The following is a 20,810-nucleotide window of genomic DNA, read 5'->3' as shown; positions in this document are numbered from 1 at the left end:
CAGTCGCATGTGTCGCACGATGTACGATATATCGTGAAGTAACGACGGGGACCGAGTGTACTTCCCTAATCTCTAACAACAGTACGAGGCAAACGTTAACAGCGGAATAGGGGGAATAATGGTGCAATAACGAACAGAAGTTTGTGTGTGTTCGGCAGCAATCGTGGAATGCATCAACTGCGCCGATAATAAACGTTACCGCCTATGGGGGCTCGAATTTCTCCGAAATTCACCGGGACAATTTGCCGCTGGTGTGCAGGAAGCGGAAAATTTGTCCGATTTCGATTAATTAATTAAATACCGGTTTAATTAATTTTATTGTACAGTATGTTTGTAATGGACGCGCGCGTAAATGCCAAGGGAAGGCCGGGGAGCTTTCCATTTGCGCTGCCAATTGGAACGTTTATACGACATCGATCTATCCGTTCGGCGCTTATATTTCATTGCGCAAAACAAATTATGAAAGAAGGAATTAACTAAGTAACAGTTTGAAATTATAACGGAATTAATTATATGTTTATGAGGATCCGAAATTCACTCTGCGACGAAAATTCCGCGTTGAGAAACTGTCGCCTACTCGATCGCGGTGACCATATCTTTCGAGAACAAAAGAAGGAATACAATTATAGGACTGTCCGTCGACTATTCCGGAGATTATCTTTCCCCGTACTTTGTGATTTCTCGCGATTATTATCGATCCGTCCGTTTATTGGAGCAATCTCGGAGTAAATACTGCAGGCGGGACGCATCGCGACTTCATATCCGCTCGTGATCGAACTGTTTTCGGAAACACACGATGGCAAAAATTCGAACATCAAAATTGAAATATTTTCCGTTTTATCGGAAAACGGATAAAAACATGTACAGTGGCCCGACGGGCGCGCTGTTGCCGCCGTTGCTGCTTTTTATATTACGCGTTGTAAATAGCGCGCGCCGTTACCGCTCAGAGAAACGCAGAGGCGGCATGCAGTCGCAGTTGCAGCTGCAGCCGCAGCCGCGCGATGGCGAGCGTAGGAGAGTAAAGAAGAGGGAAATGTGCGCGCATATAGCCGGGCGAGAGCTATTACGGGCGGTCTTGCGGCCTGTAATGGACGCCGCGGATGTATGTGAACGTAATGGATGGAACCGTAATCCATATATTCTAAACATTATCATCGTTATCACCTTTTCGCCTTCACGAGCCCCGGCCCCGGCCGTCGCGCCGCCCGCTGAATCCGTCCGCGTGAACGATCCATCTACTTTTAATTTACTCGGTTCACAATCTCCGAGTCTAATATCCGCGATAATGGACCCATGATAATCGAATTTTTTATTTGATGTAATACGAGCCAACGATGTAATGCGAGATATACTCGACTCTCCCGCGGTAGCATATCCGTGCTGCGCTCGAACGTCATTTTCGTAGAAATACAATATTTCCCAGCGGGTTTAGTCAAAAGTATTTGTTACGTTACACGGCGCATTATCGCCGGTACTTGCGCGGGAAAAAAAAAGAAAGGAAGATTCTTGTTGCGTGAAAATGCAACACGTAAGTCGATATATAATTGCTTATCCCGATATAATAATTGCTATCCCGAAAATTCCGAATTCGGGGACAATTACCGTTGAAATGATTCTCATTGCTTGCAGCGGAAAATAAACGTAACGATAATGAAGAAAATTTATTTGCGTAGATGCGCTGATTTGTATAGTTATCGGTGCCCCTCCGTAATGGGCAGGCTCTAATGATTATACTCAACGTTTATTTGCATCAGAAAAATTTCGCTACTCCTCGTTAACACAGTCTCGTACGTTTTAGCCTATTTTTAAAGGTTTCGTTGGAAAATTTGCTCGCTCTTTTATCGGAAAAAGTTAATGGTTACATACAAAGAAAATATTAAGAAGCACACCAATTACACAACATCCAAAACCGAGCATTGTCCACCTGTATAAGCTTTGGTTTGAAAAGAAAAATTCATTAGGTTCAGGTTAATAAACAATCATGAAATTATCAAGATATTGTATTGTCATAAAATCTCATTCATAACTAATATTGAGTGTTATTATTAGCTATTACACTATTTAATTGTTTAAAATTGAAAGAAGTTATTGCAATAATACTTTCTCATCAAATCTTTCAAAGAAAAAGTAACTAAAAATTTATTGAAGAATGTGCAATTGAAATTTAATCTAACCGTATTTGAATTTTCTTTTGTAAATTTGTTTGTACGAGAACATTTTGCCCATCCAGTTTGATTAAAGAATTTTATTACTTATTCGGATTTTTTATTCACTCGACGACTCATGCGCATCATGGGTGCTGGGCATCCGCGGAGAACACCGCTTTGGCGACTTGTTTAATAGAAAGAGGAAAAGAATGCCGTGTATATAGTCTCCTTCTAGTTCAAGTTCTCCGAACGGCTGCGCCGTTGGCACGCGAAAAGTCTTTGTCCCAGTTGGTGTATACGTGCGCAGATGCAACGCGGTTGCACACATCTTTCCTCTCTGGAGCTCACTAATTACGGAACCGTTGCGTGAAGCCCGCGGCGCGTGTTTCACATTCTTTCACGTTGTGTGTAACCCCCCCTTTAACGTTGGAATTTCATTCATTATTACAGCAATTTTTTCATTTCCTGCGTTCGCTAGAAGATGTTGCCGCGTGCGCGCGCGCACGGTAACACGAAAATCGAGAATTAATTTATCAGATAGTAACACTGTATTCGCCACGCTTTCGCAATCTCTGACATTTACGCACGCATTAGCGAGTTTTAAAAATCAGTTTGCGTTTTCGTAAATTACGTTTCTTATATGACTTTTCCTTCCCCGAATGAATTAATCGTTAATCGTAAAACATAAATGCCCGCAATTTTTTCAAACGCAAGAAGGAGAGTTGTGACGTCGGAGAAACTATAGTTTCGATATATCGTCACGTTGGTTTTGCGAGAGCAAACGCCTTCGCGAGAGTTTCTACGGCGCGATTTCGAACGCAAGAGTTTTACAAAAGGTTGTAAAGATCGCAAATCTGTTTATGCGTTATATACTTCGCGTACCACGGTCAAAGGAAGAGTGCGATCTCAAAGCGCGGAACGAAAGCATCGCGGCTTGTAAGAAATGCATCCTTCGTACAGTTTTATATGCCGGCGCGACGTTCCGCGATATTGCGATCGTTCTCTTTTTTTTCTTCTTTCAATCTAATGCCCGGCGCGCGTTTCTCTATTTTCCATTTCGCGGATTTATCGTCGCGTTAGTGGCGAAATATATAAACATTCAGTATGCCGGTGTCCGCGGTTCGCGGTGCAATATTGAATATTCGCGGTTCGCGCTAAAACGCGGTTCGCATTAGCCATGTTTTCCTCCCTCCCTCTCTGCGTCGGGAATTTTTTATTTCTCCTCGCGGTCAAGCTTTTATACGAGCTTTTTACGTATTTACTCGACGAACGCGCCCTTTCGACGATCTCGAGCGTCGGGAAATGGCTCCGCACCCGGAAACGCTTAAATCAGTGTCATTGTCAAACCAGTCCAATGGAGCGGTTATAATTGACGCGAGCCCGAGACAGTAACGAAACCTATATTGACATTTAACAAGGAATGATTCACAATCGATCGGGGTGAAAAGCTGAATGGATCAAAAATTCATTAATCCCGGAGCTCACCCGCGTGTATACGTTCGGGCCGCCGCGGCGCCGCGGAGAACCGTATATATGTATATACAGTTAACCGTTGCGAGCGCGCGACGGTTATACCGGGCCAAATATTTGCATTCGCGGCATTAATGTGATCATCGGCCATTGTCGGCCAAATATATGACGGCCGGCGGTTTGACGTGAGCAGAGTGCGCGATTATTAGCCCGCGGCTCGACACCGTATATACGCCTGTAAATATTGCGTGATACTGCTCCCGTCGCCGCCGTCGCTTTGCTCCGCCAAAGAGGCTTTTTGAAAATTCATGCGAGCGTTACCCCGGCCTTTGAATGTCGCCGGTATTTATACAGAATGCTATTCCGCTGCCGCGCCCATTGTGTCGCAAATCAATTTTTTAGAACGCGCCCGGCCCGTTCCGGTCATCGTAATTACGAGCTGTTTTACCGGGGGATTCCGATAGCTGCTTTTACCGGTGGATAATTGCCCCGCGTTATAAGTCTGATAATCCATGCGCGCCCGTTTTGCAGCCCGTTGCGTCTGAAATAAATCGCTTTGTCGTAATATCCACACCAATTATTTTGTAATTTCGTCGCTGCGAAATATCATCGGTTCGCCAAACTCGTAATTTTCGTCGGTCACGTCGTTCCGCCTGCCCCGTGCTCGTGCGTGTGGCGATACGATTATGACGATTGTAGTTCTCGTTAATTGCGAGACTCAATCGAGGTAATTTTTCGCAAAACACCTGCAAACCCGTCGCCTTGAATTTTCGTTAATTGTTATTGTAAGCAAAACATAATTACGATTATCGAGATGATTGCTTTTTTTACAACTGTATTTTCAAATTAAGGTATTCCTTTCATGACACCAAAGTCTTAAGAATTAACTGATTTTTTGGTGCGAGAAAATTAAAATGCATATCTTTACGCCAGAAAAAAATTAAACCACATTACCGAACATATAAAAAAAAATTATGACTTTACAAATTCGATATTTTATATGTGACGTTATCGAAAAAGTATATTTTTCACATTTCAATGTAATAATTTGTTTATCAAATATGTTAAGATATTAAATATTAACTGCGCTACATATTCGCTAAACTCTACACTTTCGATAGTGCCGATAAAAATACTGAGTCACCGAATATTTAAACAAAACATTTATGTTAAAAGTTGACTTGAAATGTGGTTTATAGATGAATATTTTAATGGCAACTTTCAAGGAATTATTTGGCAACGCTGCAAGCTGTGCGCTCATGTCACACTTCAGTTCATCACGTACGGTTTATTATCAACTTTTATTTTCACAAATTGTCCCTTATTTTTGTCCACATTACTCCTCACTTTATGTTTCTTATCACTCATTATTATTATATGTATAAAATCTCTCTTTGATAAAAAGAAAATGTCACAATATTCTTTGATTAATGAACGTGACACTTACATTTTGACACTTTTGTTATCAACTTCACATTTTACAATCGGCGCCCTGAAAAACGCAGCGTTGCCAAAAATGAAAAATTTCTAAATACACATAATATTTTCACTTTTTTCTTATAATTAAACATAATAATCAATTATAATTTGATTTTATATAAGTTTAATGCAATATACAAGAGTTTGCTGAGGCCCTGCTTAAGCGCCTACAAAATACGCTCCTCCGTGAAAGGAATACCTTAAATTATCTGAGGAACAAAAGTCACGAGATATAAGATTTCTTATATGGATTGTAAGTCGATCGATTTTTTACTCAGCCAAGACTTGTTTTGTGTGTTGCAGATTTTCACGCGCTTCGGCAAGGTTCTGAAGATTGTCACTTTCACAAAGAACAGTAAGTACCGCTTTTAATATGCGTATCGTCATTGTGTTACCCATCGACCTAGAATCGATGTCACAGGGAGAACGAACGGTAGAGCGGAACCCGCGAGCCGTATATACAGATCCCGCTCTCGTTAGCAGACACATACGGCACTTTAGTACTTTAGTGTGCTTGGAAGTGCGTCGTCCTGGCTTGCCGCCGTCGTTACGCGCACTTGGCGCCATCAGTACTTTTGGAATCGCGCCGAGTACCCCAAAGGGTGTCTCCCTGAAATCCACCTCAAAACGAAATCGTTATATCCGGAAGAACGCATAATGCACGGAAATCGAACAGCAGCGTTCATTATACTTAACCTTAATAGCTGGCCACAGTTGTTTTCGAGTCTAATTCGCTACACTTCGATCCGTGAGACCGCTCGACTTCATCGCGCATTGTCATTTTTATTCTAATTAATATTTTTAAACTTGTACTGTTGTAAGAAATTGGAAATACAGAGTCTGAATAAGATGTTTATAATAATATCAGGTCAAGAAAATTGAATTTAAACTGAATTAATTATATGGAAACTAGAAAATTATGTTATTATGTGAAAATTATAAGAAAACCGAAATGTGGCGAACTAGAATTAAATCGCCAATTGCCAACAATTTACAAATAATACAAGCTTTCCCAGAAATACCGGAAGATACACTGAGAGAAAAATCCAGGTTTAAATAATCGGACAATAGTTCGAAAATTAACAAACGGGTATAATTCGATAACTTTCAATCGAAATTATGAAAATTCTATCAAGGCCAAAATAATGTTCGATCTATGATATCCAATTATCAATGATATCTGGATATCATTAATCGGACATTATTTTGGTCTTGATCGGCTTTTTATAATTCCGATTGAAAGTTATCAGATATTATACCCGTTTGTTAATTTTCTAACGATTTAAGTATTTCTCTCAGTGTACATTTAAACTCTCAATGAATCGGCATCTTGGAATTTTCTCGCTTTCTCTCCCTCAATCAAAATCGTTAGCTGAGACTCGGGTAACGCGCGCAATCTCTCGGCGCACTTGCTGTACAAAAGGTATATACGAGGAGGGCCCTCGGTACGTAGCCGGGGAGCGTGTTACTAATTCACGTTTGCAGTAGATGAGGGCGAGAGCATCATTATTTCGCGTGCGCGCATTGGGTCGGTGTGCGCGATTGTACACAGGTGCGTCGGTGTGTTCGCGTCGCAACAAGCGCGATGCGCGCGAGTCGTGACGTCAAGCGTCCGCGTGATTGCACACACGCATGTGCTTCTCGTCGTCCGAATCCTCCCAGAATTCAACATTCGCTGTGGGGATTGCCCGCAGGGTTTCTGCGAATGTTGAACCGTGAAAAATCACAGAATCTACGTCGCTATAATTTAAACGAGAATGCGAAAACGAAAAACCTGATGGAAAGTTCGTCTCGCGATGTCGAGAAACTCGCCGAGTAGCGCGAGAATTTTGCTTTAGCCCAACTACGCGCCACGTACCTATCCTCCTAATAATTTTGCACGCTATCGATTATTTTCCCTTACGCGGAGACGCGGTCGCACTCGCGAAACAGGCGGAGGAAATTTCAGACGATATTTCAATTACCTTTTGAATAACGCAAAACGGATTACTTTGACGCTGTAAATAGCACAAAAGCAAAATTGTCGGCGGTACAAAAGCAAATTATCTCGCTTTACCATATTATTCCGGCTCGCGACGAGCCTCGCGTATTTTCAAACGAGATATTGCAATAAAAAACTTTTCAATGAAAATTTCCGCGTTCGGTTACCGAGGCCACTACGTCTGCGAAGCAAAGTAAACGTTATCATCGCGATTATCGTTACCGCGGCCATTCGTCCGGGGGAGACCGCGATTGTCGTGGAATAAAGAGCGCGAGAGCTATAGAGAGCGAAGTACGCGTGGTGCTCTTTTTTCTGACGCTCGTAACATCGCGGGGGGTAGCTCTCCTACCGCCGGGGGAGAGAGCTCTCTTTTTCGCTTCCGCAATTCAGATTCGAAAATTAAATAACATTGCCGCGGGCCGATCCTTTGTTTTGTATCATACGCGCTCCGCGTAATGAAATATCGCGGGGTGCGCGCGCGCGCACGCGGCACGGTCGGAGTCTCGCGAATTTGACACGTACGTATGCGAGATTAAAACTCGCAAAATTGCAATTGTCCGGGATACCTTGCGACGTTTCGTTTAATTGAGATTTAATAGCAATTATAAACCCGACCGGACGTAGAAAGCGAACGACTACAGTTGGAAAATTCTGTAGTATGTATAACTTCACAAAACGAGCGCGCGCGCTTGGCAGTTTTAACATTTGTCTTCTGCAATTGTTTACCCGTGCGTACTCGTACCGCGAAGTGGGGCACGCGTGGGATAGGCGTTCTCGTGGCACGTGCATTTATCCGCACAATATCGCTCAATTCAGTGCAGAATAAATAAAATGCCCGTAAATTAAATGTCCGTAACTCTTTGTTATTGATAAAAGAATTGTTACTTTTTTTTATCGCATACATCAATCAGTCATCTCGTTACGTTTTTTGAATTTACATTAATCTACTTCAATTGATATCTTCCGGGAAAAACTTTGACCTAGCTGGGTGGACAGACTCGTTAATTTTAGAGCACTTTTGAATAAAATTAACATCGTATAATTATACCGTATTTGCCGCATAAATATTTTGATGCGCATAAAATCCTATAGTAATCCTACATATACGGAATGGTTCTCTGGATTCAGAAAATTAAAAGATTTTAGCGAAACTGCGATTGTGTGCGCGCGCGCGCGCGCGCACGTGAACGTTGCTCGGGTTTTAGCGTATTATTGTAAAGAGTTCCATTATCACGATGGAACAAATTCGAAAATGAAATAGCGTAGCCGCCGGCTGGAACTTTGGTCAACGCTGCTAACGAAACAATTCCGGCTTTCCGGCCGCATACGGGAAAAACGTATTATCATGACAGAGTTAGTTTCCCGCAGCGCTCGAGCACTAAATTAACAAATCACTACTTTTTGTGCCCATGGCCGGTCGGTACTTCAAATACCGCGCGTATTTAACGCAAAAAAAAAATTGCCGTTTTCTGCGGCGAATCAAATTTTCAAGAGTTTACATATTTTGCATTTAGAGCTGCGTTCTCAATGGTATTTTGCGCGTTTTGCGTTCCCAACAGGTTTTATGGAATATTCTGTACTTTTCATTTCTCGGTTTTTTGTTTTTTATTTTATACCTTGAAGTTTGCGATTACAAGGGAAAGATTCCGACAACTTTTGCCGGAGTCACTATTTGTGTAAGCGCACAATAGAGAACATATTAGGGAAATAAGAATAAATATTAAATATTATATAGGATATATATATATATATATATATATATATATAGAGAGAGAGAGAGAGAGAGAGAGAGAGATTCCTGTAATAAATATTAAATATTAAAATAAAAAAATGTAGGAATATTCCTATATTTATATCTTGTATTTTATACTTTTCCATTATGCGTTACGTTTAATTATTATTTCTAATTCCTTTTATTATTTTTAATATTCAATATTTATGCTTATTGCGCGCTCTATTGTGCGAAGGGCCTAACGCAAAATTGCGCGTTACGCCATTATAGGAAGCGGAATGAAAAAATAATCAAGCGTTGCTTCTCCCGCTCTTAAATATGATAAGTTTAACAATAGCCATGTGGCTGTATGGAATTGTCGCTTCGATTGTGTAATCGATCTAAGGGAGCGCTATAATATCATTCACAAGTGTCGGTTAACTTTTAATCTTAGATTAACTCACTCTTCGTCTTTTTCTAAGGGGGATGTTAGAAGGAGACGAAGAGTGAGTTAATCTAAGATTAAAAGTTAACCGACACTTGTGAAACTGGGCCTTAAAGCGATATTTCTTTCGTACTTAGCGCTATCTTTTGTTTTATGACGTCACGTTTTGGAGCAAAAGACTCTCCCAGGAGTCATAGCACGATCATCACTCGAGCCGAAAGCCTGATGATCATTCGCCTAACGAAATAAAGTAATTCTTAAAATTAATCATTTCTTTCAATAAGAGCATATCGGCCTACTTCTTTACATAAAGTGTACAATTATTATTAATGAGTATATTTTGCCGCTCAATGCCGCTCTCGTGCGTTATCATTCAACGAATGAATTTATTGGTCGCCCCGGTGGTTTTTTGCGATCTCGAGTGCGACTTGTGCGAAAAAGTCGTAAAGTTCACCAACGGACGACGTAGTCTAATAGTTTTTATCGTTTCTGTATTCCAGGCTCCTTCCAGGCACTAATACAGTACGCGGACATGCTGTCGGCGCAGACCGCTAAATTCGTAAGTATCTACTTGACTTCGCTTCTACTTTTAACCACCGCCGCTCTGTGCGTCCCTCCCTTTATTTCATCTTTCCGCCATCGGTGCGCCCCCGTTGTTTTCCTCTTTTTTTTTCTTTGTTCTTTCTTGTCTTTTCTTTTTTTCCTTTCATCCTCTCTTTAGTTACTTTATTCCCCCGTATCCTGCAGGCAGGCATCACGCCGTAACGGGCGGTGCTTATCCGCCGTGCTCTCGCGGGACAGATCGAAATTTTCCGCGGAATATCTCCCGCGTTGGGAAAATATATTTTCTGCTCATCCCGACGAAAGCCACGGTGCGGCGCTTAATTGTCGGAAGTAAGCCCGATGAACGTAATCGAAAGATTGATGGCGGAAGAAAGAATCCCGACGAGGAGGGTGGAGCAGGGAAGGAACGAGAAGATCGCGCGCGCGGTTCGCCTGATACACGGTATTTCCGCGGGATTTATGGAAATATCGGCTGCTTTGCAAACCAAATTAATTCTTGAAAGCAGACCACAGATGCGCGATCGTGTTGTTCTCGCTCTGTTCCTCGCACTTTGCGTAAATATCGATGGTATTGACTTTGCTCATATAATATCTCGTATATCTCCTATCCATTAAAACAAAAAAGAGATAACAATACGCTTCAACTTCATAATAATTACTGTATAATCCGTTTAACCCGTAGGATTTAAAGCGCCACATCTTGATGATAACTACTTCTATTTTTCTTTTTTTTTTAAGGAGGTTGAGAAAGCCGTAGCATTAAACTTGCCGCTGCTTAAGGTACTACGAGTTGTGTCTCTGCCGTAAATTTTGTTTTACCTGCAATTCCTTTACGTATAATCGTTTTGTTTCCTGTAATCACGAGTTAAAGTTACTTCCCCATACGTGTCTTGACGATAACTATTTCCACTCTTCTTCTCTTTGAGGAAGTTGAGAGATTTGCAGCATTAAAGCGGACGCACTGCTTGAAAAACAGAAATAAAATGGAGAATGTGCGTGTAGTTTTTGCCCGAGACTTTTTTCTTCTATTATGAACATTACAACTAATTTTCTCTATATAAATCCGTCTATACCAGTTTCCTAACAATAACGCACGTTGTACCATATTGTAGAACACTCCCACAAACTAGTTTCACTTTGAACTTATAGGAAACTAAGAGAATTCTATGAACGAAGAGTTCTATGAACTTTCTCAAGAAAAAAATAGCTCAAATTAACTCTCTCAGACTCCTGACTGTGTACATTAAGTTTGGCTTTCTTTCTGTTGATCTAAACATTTTTCTCTCCCCGTGTTGGAATCTACTGTACATATCTGTGATTTATATACTCGGCTTCTCTTTGCAGCTGTCTTATGAGTGTTTTGAGATACTCGAGATAACTTTTTGTGAAGTTTATGAGTGTTTTGAGATACTCGATAACTTTTTGTGAAGTGAGTGTGACGCAACTTCACTTCACCGCCGATGTATATACCATACCGAATGTGTGCATTGCATTAATTTCTTTGTTATTCAGTCGCTGTCGTTTAAAATCCGCTACTTACAAGTAAATTGATTTATATACAAGACTGATATTACAATACCTATATGCCAAAATAATGCCCTTTATTTGAATTGATTCGTTTAAAATAGAACGGAAATTATACCTAGAAGACGTCATTTCTAATGATGGGAAAAGACGGGGTAGATCTGAAAGGATTTGCGAGGCGAGGTTGCACACCGTTTCTCATGACACTCGCACTCGGAAAGTTACATTCCGGAATTAACTGTGTCGGCGTACTCGCGTGCGGGATATGTTGCCGCGTTGTTTTACACCGGCAACGACAAGCCATCGCGAACGGAAGCTCGCCAGAAACTTCCGTCCCTTTCCGCACCCGCGCATTGAAATCCACCGCCCTCCCTCCCTCCCTCCCTCCCTCGTTCTACCGCCGGTCGAAAACCCCTGCAGCTAAGCTCTCTTCCCGCGCCATAAGCTCGACGCCGCAAACTAGTAAACCTGTGCGCTGATCAAAGGGAAAATTAATTCGCTTGAAATATACCGGTTCCATCGCGAACCAACCCGGTAACGCGTAAGACAGAAAATTAATTTAGCTTTGTTGCGGATATCGCTCTTCTCCAATTCCCTCCCCTTTCTCCTCGCGCATCTTCCTCCCTTTCTTCTCTTTCATTTTTTTTCCCTCTCGACGCGCGTGGTCCGGCAAATGTACAACAAAAAACTACTTTGCACATAACGTGTAAAATAAATGTGTTCAAATTATGTTACTCGAAGATCAAGATTCACGAATACATTTTGACTTGGAATTATTTTAATCTTTTGAAGCACGGTATGTTATATGATATGCCTTTTAAAAAAGATATATTTTTCTTACTTTTTATTTGAAATGTCATATTTAGGGTATTGTATTTTGGATCGCTGATTTCGAATCTGTAATAAAAATTTCAAAATTTACAACGGTTAATTGATTCAATATGATGACTCACAGTCTGAACAATTTTTTTTGTACATGTATAATGTACAATATCTTATAGTAAAAAATTCGTCAATACATGATATATTGAAACTAGATATTCGGGGGTTGCTGATTTCGATTTCAAAGTTAAAATTTACAAACTTTGAAAATATAGGTATTAAGATAGGAGAAATTAAAATCGCAAAATGGCATTTGTATATTTACACTTTTGGTATCCAAAGTTTTATTGAGTCGCTGATTTTAAATATGAAATAAAAATACCAAAAAATGAAAATGGCAAATTAAAATTGCAAAAAATAGATCAAAAATTAATTTAACGTAGTTGCAAATTAATTGCAATTTAATGCAAAATCTGACTCCATATTCATAATCACTAAAACCTCTGAATACTCAATTTCAAGTAACTGAGCCCATTTTTTATCTTTAATGCTGCATATTGGATCTACCATTTTGAATTTTGAAACTTTTCAAAATCTACTAAACTCCATATACCAAGTTTCAAGGGATTCGTAAACGCACAAATGTATGATGCTTTAAAGGATTAATTGGCCCTTTTTGTAAAATTGTGGGTTTTCCGAAAATCAAAGAAAAACATCGTTTCGAATTTGCCGAGAAAATCGATCTATCTTGTTCTCTTCGATTATCATCAGTGCTCTCTCAGCCACGAATAAACCGCCCGATGAGCATGCAGAGCGAGAAAGAGCGAGAGAGAGAGAGAGAGGGACGACCGGCCGCCGTGCGCGCACGCCAAAGGCTCGCAGCGCGGGCCGACCCGCTAATTATGTACGAAATTCATTAGCCCGTGTAAATATAGAGCGGCCGGGCGTATACACACCCGCGTGATACCCCAGGGGGTACGTATAGTCGCGCACAATGCGCGCCGTGCGCGTTGCTTAAACAAGCGACCTGGACCGACTTGCGTCCGCATTAAGCGCACGAAACACACTTGCGTATGACAACCCGCAACGTAAATTTCATACGTCTCAGGAGCACTTGAATTAACATTGCAGCTGATGTTGATTAGCGGAAGTCACGGACCTATACGAGAAATCTGACTCGTAACTCTCGCGGATCTCGCCGTGTAGCGCGTGTAGAATCATTTGTCTGGATTTCTTTAAATTTGTTCAGCGTCCACCAATCTTGATCTCTTACAACTTCTTCGCTTTTAGAGCTAACTTCCTCTTTTTTCAATTCCCTGATTTGTTGCAATGTATGCTTCACGAGATTTTCTGATCTTTGATATGAAACTAATTGATTAGTTTTGCTTCGATAATATCGCGCGCAGTAGGATTATCCCTTCCTAAAGAAATTTGTCATTTTTTAATCCAAATTTTGCGCAGTTAATTTTCTTAAGATACACGTTATAAAAACAAGATAATAGATAACTATAAATGTCTCGATTTTGTCGAAATTTTAAATTGACAGGAAATTATTAATAAAGCGACCAGATTTAAAAAAAAAATACGAAAAGATCGACACAAACAGATGTTTGAGTCGTTGTTGTTATTGTATTTTACTAGCCACCGTGTGATCTTAAGCTTAAACGTGATGATGTCCATGTTTTCTCAAATCACGAAGAATTCCATGATTTCTTGTACAGTCGCTCGACGGGCAGAACGTCTACAACTCCTGCTGCACGCTGCGTATCGACTACAGCAAGATGCAAAATCTGAATGTTAAGTACAATAACGACAAGTCCCGGGATTACACCAACCCGAATCTTCCGACCGGCGACGCCAATCTGGATGCGGCGTCGCTCGCCCTCGGCGGCGAATTGCTGCTCATGGGTGCCGGTTCCCAGCCGCGTGCCAGAATACCCGGTGAGTATTGTATTATGTAAAATCCATTTCTCTGAAATTTTTCATCTCGATCACGATTTGACCTGCCGAATAAATCGTTTTTAATTATTTATGAACAAGATGTTTTCGTAAATGTTGCAAAAATTCTTGCGGGTAGATTCCCTAAGATTATTTTGAAACGGAAATCTTAATATATCAAAATGTCGAGACTACAGTGATTTCTGAATAATAATTATGTGTCCGATAAACGCGTTAATCTCGGACGTTTCTATATAGCGATGCTCGGCAATAATTGAATATAGCTACAACTGGCATCAAGCGCTTTGCAAAATTCATCAATAAACGCTCAATTAATCTAACGAAATTCGATCGAAGCAATTCTGAATAGGTTACACACGAAACAATGGAGTTGCGTTACTCTTACGCGATTTTGTGTAATAATAACCCGATAATAGTCGAATGTGTGCATACAATAGCTCGTGACAGGCGAGCTTTATAGGATTCATCGCCGTTAAATCGTCAATTCCGAATGAATTCAGGCCGTTTTTGTATTTTTTTCTGGCAAGCGCGTGAAAGCCCGCGGAGCGGCTTTGTGAAAAGTATAATTGGAAGGTTGATCGGCCAATTAGCGGCACGATCGCGCGCGCGGCGCGGCGTTACGTTTATCGAAATTAATTACATTAGTAGCGATACCGATTTTACGTCACTTGGACGTCGGGCTGAATTATTATTATTATCATCTCGTAATGGTGGAAGCAATTTGTTGGCGTTTCAAACCTACGTCCGCTGTCCGCTGGCGTGCGCCGGTCGGACGTTATTATTTCCTCGGGTAAATTAATTAATTAGTACAAAGTACCGGGCGAGCGCGACTCGGCGAGCCAAATCGCCCGGATTTTTGCCGTTTGTACCGTAGCGACAACGCTAGTTTAAATTACACGCTCGGCCCGGCGCTTGTTTGGATTAAATTAATTTCACGGCGTTGTTGTTGGTGTTTAATCTGCAACGATGTAATCCACTTTTGCGCTCTATCTCGTTACGCAAACGATCCGTTGATGATTGAGGATTGAGGCGATCTCGCGACGGTCGGTCGGGGTCTCCGAAAACCGCGGCGACACGAAGCACGATTAATTAGACGCCGAGGGAAGATCGCTCGGGGCACGACGGGAAATGATTGTTCGACGAATCGCGACGCCGTAATTAGAAACGCGAGCTTTTACATTTGGACTTGACGATTCTCCGATCCGGAAATTCTCGGCGGCAGGATATCGCGCGCGGTTCTCGAAACTATCTTTTCGTCTTGTATCTTTTCTTTTTTTTTTTATCGCAATGTCGGCAATGTAATAATGTCGTCTGAACTTCCTGAAGTAGAGTCCATTGCAGGGGCACCGGGTGTGCTGCCCACGCCCTTTGCCATGCACGGCCTCGCTTCGCCCTTGGCCGGTCCCTACAACGGCGTGCCCCCGGCTGGCGGGCTCGCCGGCCTCGGCGGATTCCCCCTCGGCGCGGCCGGTCTAGGTGTCCGGGTGCAGGGAAGCGCGCAAGCATCGGCCGTGCTGCTCGTCAGCAATCTCAATGAGGAGGTAAGTACCTCGTGACTCCGAACCCCCTACCGTTCCCGTCCTTCTCGACGCGTTGTTCCCCAAGAACGAGAGGATCCCGTACGGAGATCCGCGGCACGGTATACGCGAAGAGATTTCCGGGAAGAAAAAAATTGGGTAGTTTGTCTCTTTATTCGCGACGTTCTTACAATTAAAGATCTTCCGACTATTGTAATGCTGCAATGGAATAGCTTCCCGGAAATTTTCTTCGTGTACCGCCTCATCAACCGGAATCGCACTGAATTAAGAAGAGGTGGAAGATTCCGTTTCCACTGAACGTCGTGTTCGTTTAACTTTTCGTTTCGATGTACCGGGATGACTTTGTGCTACAATAATTTGCGTTTTATTCGTGTAGACCAATCGCGCGTTTTGGCTTGGACGAATTCTCTTCGGTTAGAAGGAAGTCTGTTCGGACTAATACATGACGATGAATATATAGCGTAGATTTCCAGGCACAAGGATATGAGTCGAAATTTTAGACCTATTTTTTACCTGAATTTTCTAACATCTGTAGATGTTAAAGGATTAAAATGTAGATTTAATTTATATGGAAACTTTAGTCCTACTTAGCGTCTCTAAAATAGCAGAAAACTTGCAAAATGCTACTTGTAGGTTCTAAAGAGGACTCCAATATTGCAGGTTAAATCCAGAGGACGTACCCGGAGGTTTTACTGAAGTCCTCTTTAAAACCTACAAGTAGCATTTTGTGCGTTTTCTGCTATTTTAGAGACGCTAAGTAGGACTAAATAAGTTTCCATGTAAATTAAATCTACATTGATCCTCTAGCATCTACAGATGTTGGAAAATTCAGGTCGAAAATAGGTCTAAAATTCCGACTCGACGCGTATTTGACGAAACGAGGCGTTAAACGATGCACGCGATAATGGGGGTGTTGCGCTTTGTTCGAGTAGACCTCGAGCAACACTGAGAGAAGTAGGCCGCCCACATACGAATAAGTGTGTCGTATGCGAAATAATGTATCTGTAGTGTGGCATATGTCGTGCCTTTATGCAATGTGTATGTATGTCGTGTGTGCGCGTGTATATGAGCCGCGTGTGTGTGTGTGTGTGTGTACTCGAGCCCTCGGTCCGCTGTAACACCGTTCGCAAGAACATTATCGTCTTGCCCGCCGCGACACACGCACGCATACGCGCGACTGCCTCTTCTTTATCTTTTCTCTGTACCTTCTCATACTTCTCCCTCTCTATATTCTTTTCTCGTGTTTCCCGGGCTCTCGCACCCTCGTCTTTCTCACCCAACCCCTTAAAGAGACCGCAAGCTATTTCTCTCAGTGTGCGACACGCGGGACCAACCAACCAACCAGCCGGCCAACCCCCATCCGGTATATACGCACGTGCATACACGTATAATTACACGGCCTAACGAGCGAGTTACAAGCGTAGTTGCTACGTAGGCAAACCGCCGCAATCTCTCGATTCTCCGGCTCGATCTTTCCGCCGAGCCGAGTTCGGCTGATCTCGCTCCAAACTGGGAACTCGCAAGACAGAGGATCAACTCGCAAACTCCGCGACGTGCGCATCTTGATTGCCAAGAGATCTCGCGATCCAAGTTTGCGTTTGTTACCAAGATGGAAAATTACCGTAAGAAATTTACAAATATTTTTGTCAATGTAGTACAAATTTAGAACAAAAATGTGAATAGCGAGAGAGTTAAATCGTTTCGGTTTCCGAACGTTTCGGAATCCGGAAGAAGAGTGAACTTGATTTTTTTTTTTTTTTTTTTAAGGAAGATTTATTTGGAATAATAGGGCAAGATCCTCCTGTCGGGTAGGTGGAAAAATCGAGCCGTGATGCGTATGTACCCTGTTTCGTCACGAGACCCTTTGATTCTGCCCCTGATCTTGCCCCGCTCATTTTCGAAACACACATACAAATCACTCCAACGTGTAACCATCCTGCGCCCTAATTAATTCGTAGCGTCGTCGACTGAACGACGTTACTTCTTGCGAGGCGACATTCATTTACTTTTTCGTACTTCGGTACTTACGATACGAAAGATCACGCGTCTTCAATATCCGTTATATCTATAGTACGTACGTTTAAACAATTCCTCGTGTCTTTGCTAAAAGCGTACGTGCCCTTGTTATCAGCTCCTGCATACGAACTTAGATGTAGCGTTCAATGACAAAACCGACGAACATTATCGCGTAAGAAGCATCAACTGGGATGATGAATGTCGCCTCGGCAAGAAACTGTGTGTCGACGTCACACTTCGCAGCTGCAACTTGTCACTACTGTACTATAACTGTGTGTCTACTATCGTTGTGCCGCGCACAAGCCTCGCAGTCTGGCAACCACTTTCTCGATCGTGCTCAATTTTTGCAAAAAAAAAAGGAAGAAACGCATCTTTTTGTCACCAAAACTCACTGAAAAATCTATCGTGTGGACGATTATACTGGATACATCGTTTAAAAAAAAAAGAACTTTTTTTATCGTATCTTCTGTCGATTTTGCACGAAGTACATCTCTTTCCCGTGGCCACGCGCGAGCATTAACTTCAGAAATGCGAATCTTGTGCGCACATCAACACTATACATTTGAATCCTATTATACTCGCTGACTACTGACTGGACTCTGTCTGTTCTCTGTGTAGATGGTCACGCCTGACGCTCTCTTTACCCTGTTTGGTACGTCTCCACATTTATATTATTAATTATATTACATTATTAATTATTATATTTACACCCTCGCGCTCTCACGCATTATACGCAACACCACACGAATCCGGACGCGCGCGTGACACGCGACATCACACGTATCTCCGGATATTCTTGTACGCGCGATTAAAACGAAAGGGAAAAAAAAGAAAAAGAGATGGAAAATGGCACAGGCGAAGACAATCGTCCGAATCTTTTCTTCGGTCACGTAGATATTCCTCGCGGATAGCGACGAGCAAGACAAAACCGTGTACACGCACAAAACGAACACGCCAATGTAGAATCTTTCTCATACACGATTGTCACGTCCGAGGTTTACGTTTCATACCGAAAAAAAAAGAAGAAAAGATTTCTTCCTTCCTCCTCGGTTTTGTTTTTATTTCGTTTCATTATTATTTTTCTTTGTTTTATTTGTATGATTATTTTTTTCTCTCTTTTTTTCTTTTCGGCAACTCACAAAACTCGAGCATCGTTCATTCTTTCTCTCTCGTCATGTTTTATTCTCGTCGAAACATCCGCCATACATAACATATATTCTGATTAACGTTTAATCCGTATCTCTTTCGATATTTTCGTGATTTCAACTTATTTTATTACTACAAGCTACTCCATTCGCAAATTTCATAATCACCGTTCATACCGTCATCACCATATATCGTCATGCCGCCCATTCGGCCACCACCACCGAACACACGTTCTCTCGCAATCTCTATTTCCAAGCATCTCTTTATACAAGATTATTTCATTAATATTTTATTAATATCAGTTCCACACAACCTTAATATTACGTAAGCTTTCGCTTATTTTACGTAATTCCATAGGAAAACTCACTATTAACGAGGCGTGGCGACTCGGCTACGGTCGCGTTTTTCCTTTCCGCGAGCGATTGTTATGCAGATTTTACCGGATAATTACAAACGAACGTACAAAAATCACGTACTGTGTTGCAAAACGCGTTTTTAAAAAAAATTATTAAAGAAGTTTTTGTCCGCCCCGTAGACATTCATTTTTTCGACTTTTAGCCAGCGAAAATTTCATTCGCTACACTCCGTAGCTACGTAACATCGAAAAATGTAGAATTTAAATTAATTAAACTTTGATGGAAACACGGGTAATAAAATGTTGCTGTTTCGTTAATTTAATGCGTTTTATTTTAATAAAAATTTATTTGATTATCAATATATTAATAATTGCCTACAATAATAACTTCTAGTTTTTCTAGTTTTTCAGCAAATTAAATTATTATTAAAAGAGAACGTTCCATAGAAAAAATGGCGTGCACTCTGAAATATATAGAATTATCAATACGGAGATTGCTCTTAAATATTAACAGATTCCCGTTATTTTGTTAACCGAAATAACTTTGTACTCTGAAAGTAAAGCTTCTTGCCGAATCGCTCGCCTCTTGCATGTCCCGATTTCTTAGATCCGATCGTACCCTGATCTCGATCGACCGAAATATTGTCCCGTTCATCTTCGATAATCCTCGAAACAGCTTCTCTAAAAAAAAAAAAAAAGAATACGCGGTTTGTTGCTCCCGTCCGAGTTTACTAAAGAGAAATTTGCGTATTGTGCATATAGGCGTTTACGGGGATGTACAGCGTGTGAAGATCCTCTACAACAAGAAAGACTCGGCACTAATACAGATGGCCGAACCTCATCAGGCGCTTTTAGGTGAGTGAATTTTTTTGCGGGCATGCATAGCGATGACTCGAAATCGAATTTTGTCTCGTAAATAATCTGTTAATTAAATTTGTCTCGGAAAAAAATAATATTTTTATAAACTCGAAATATGGAATTTTTTAATGTAAGAAATTAGAAAACACGGTTTTTTATTTTATAATTGTATGACCTGTATTGTAATTACAGCTTAATTATGTTACATTTAGATACATCAATGGCTAATTAATATTATTTAATTTATGTAACAGCGCTAACTCATATGGACAAGTTAAGAGTGTTTGGAAAGCAAATCAAAGTAATGCTCAGCAAACACCAAACGGTCCAATTGCCAAAAGAAGGTCAGCCAGACGCGGGCCTCACGAAAGATTACACCAACAGCACCCTTCACCGATTTAAAAAACCCGGCTCGAAGAATTACCAGAACATCTATCCGCCGAGCGCGACTCTGCATTTATCAAACATTCCGTAAGTGATCCAGCAACGGTGCATGAATCAAATATTTCACGCGGCATTCTTCTTCCGCTAGCTTAACGACGTTCAATTTACTCTTTCAGGGCTACGGTAGCGGAGGAAGAGATCAAAGATGCTTTCACCAAGAACGGCTTCACCGTGAAAGCCTTCAAGTTCTTCCCGAAGGACAGGAAGATGGCTCTCATACAGATGCCTAACATGGACGATGCCGTGACTGCGCTGATCGTAAGTCATTATTACTGTCAATAGTGTTACAGCTCAAGTTGCACTTTGGCCTCCTGGTGAAAACCCTATATGGCTTCCTTCTTGTTTCATTAG

The 20,810-nt window shown here is 41.5% G+C and overlaps 1 protein-coding gene across 7 annotated transcripts in view; it reads left to right on the top strand.

The window, feature by feature from the left end:
• Positions 1-20,810, top strand: part of Heph (polypyrimidine tract-binding protein 1 heph) — a 459,111-nt gene that overhangs the window by 419,767 nt on the left and 18,534 nt on the right. For 6 of the 7 annotated variants that reach the window (XM_077414716.1, XM_077414712.1, XM_077414715.1 and 3 more), the window contains 8 exons: positions 5,400-5,451; positions 9,734-9,792; positions 13,865-14,084; positions 15,429-15,643; positions 18,275-18,308; positions 19,920-20,012; positions 20,270-20,486; positions 20,576-20,717. In XM_077414716.1, the coding sequence (XP_077270842.1) occupies positions 5,400-5,451; positions 9,734-9,792; positions 13,865-14,084; positions 15,429-15,643; positions 18,275-18,308; positions 19,920-20,012; positions 20,270-20,486; positions 20,576-20,717 (1,032 nt within the window). The remainder of the gene's footprint in view (positions 1-5,399; positions 5,452-9,733; positions 9,793-13,864; positions 14,085-15,428; positions 15,644-18,274; positions 18,309-19,919; positions 20,013-20,269; positions 20,487-20,575; positions 20,718-20,810) is intronic. The other variant, XM_077414714.1, reaches the window with a different exon arrangement.

Source organism: Temnothorax americanus, unplaced genomic scaffold (assembly GCF_048541705.1).
Source record: "Temnothorax americanus isolate GAGA-0224 unplaced genomic scaffold, ASM4854170v1 Scaffold37, whole genome shotgun sequence".
In the NCBI taxonomy this organism is placed as follows: domain Eukaryota; kingdom Metazoa; phylum Arthropoda; class Insecta; order Hymenoptera; family Formicidae; genus Temnothorax; species Temnothorax americanus.
Note: the sequence above shows the minus strand (reverse complement) of the source record. Positions and strands in the feature narration are given on the sequence as shown.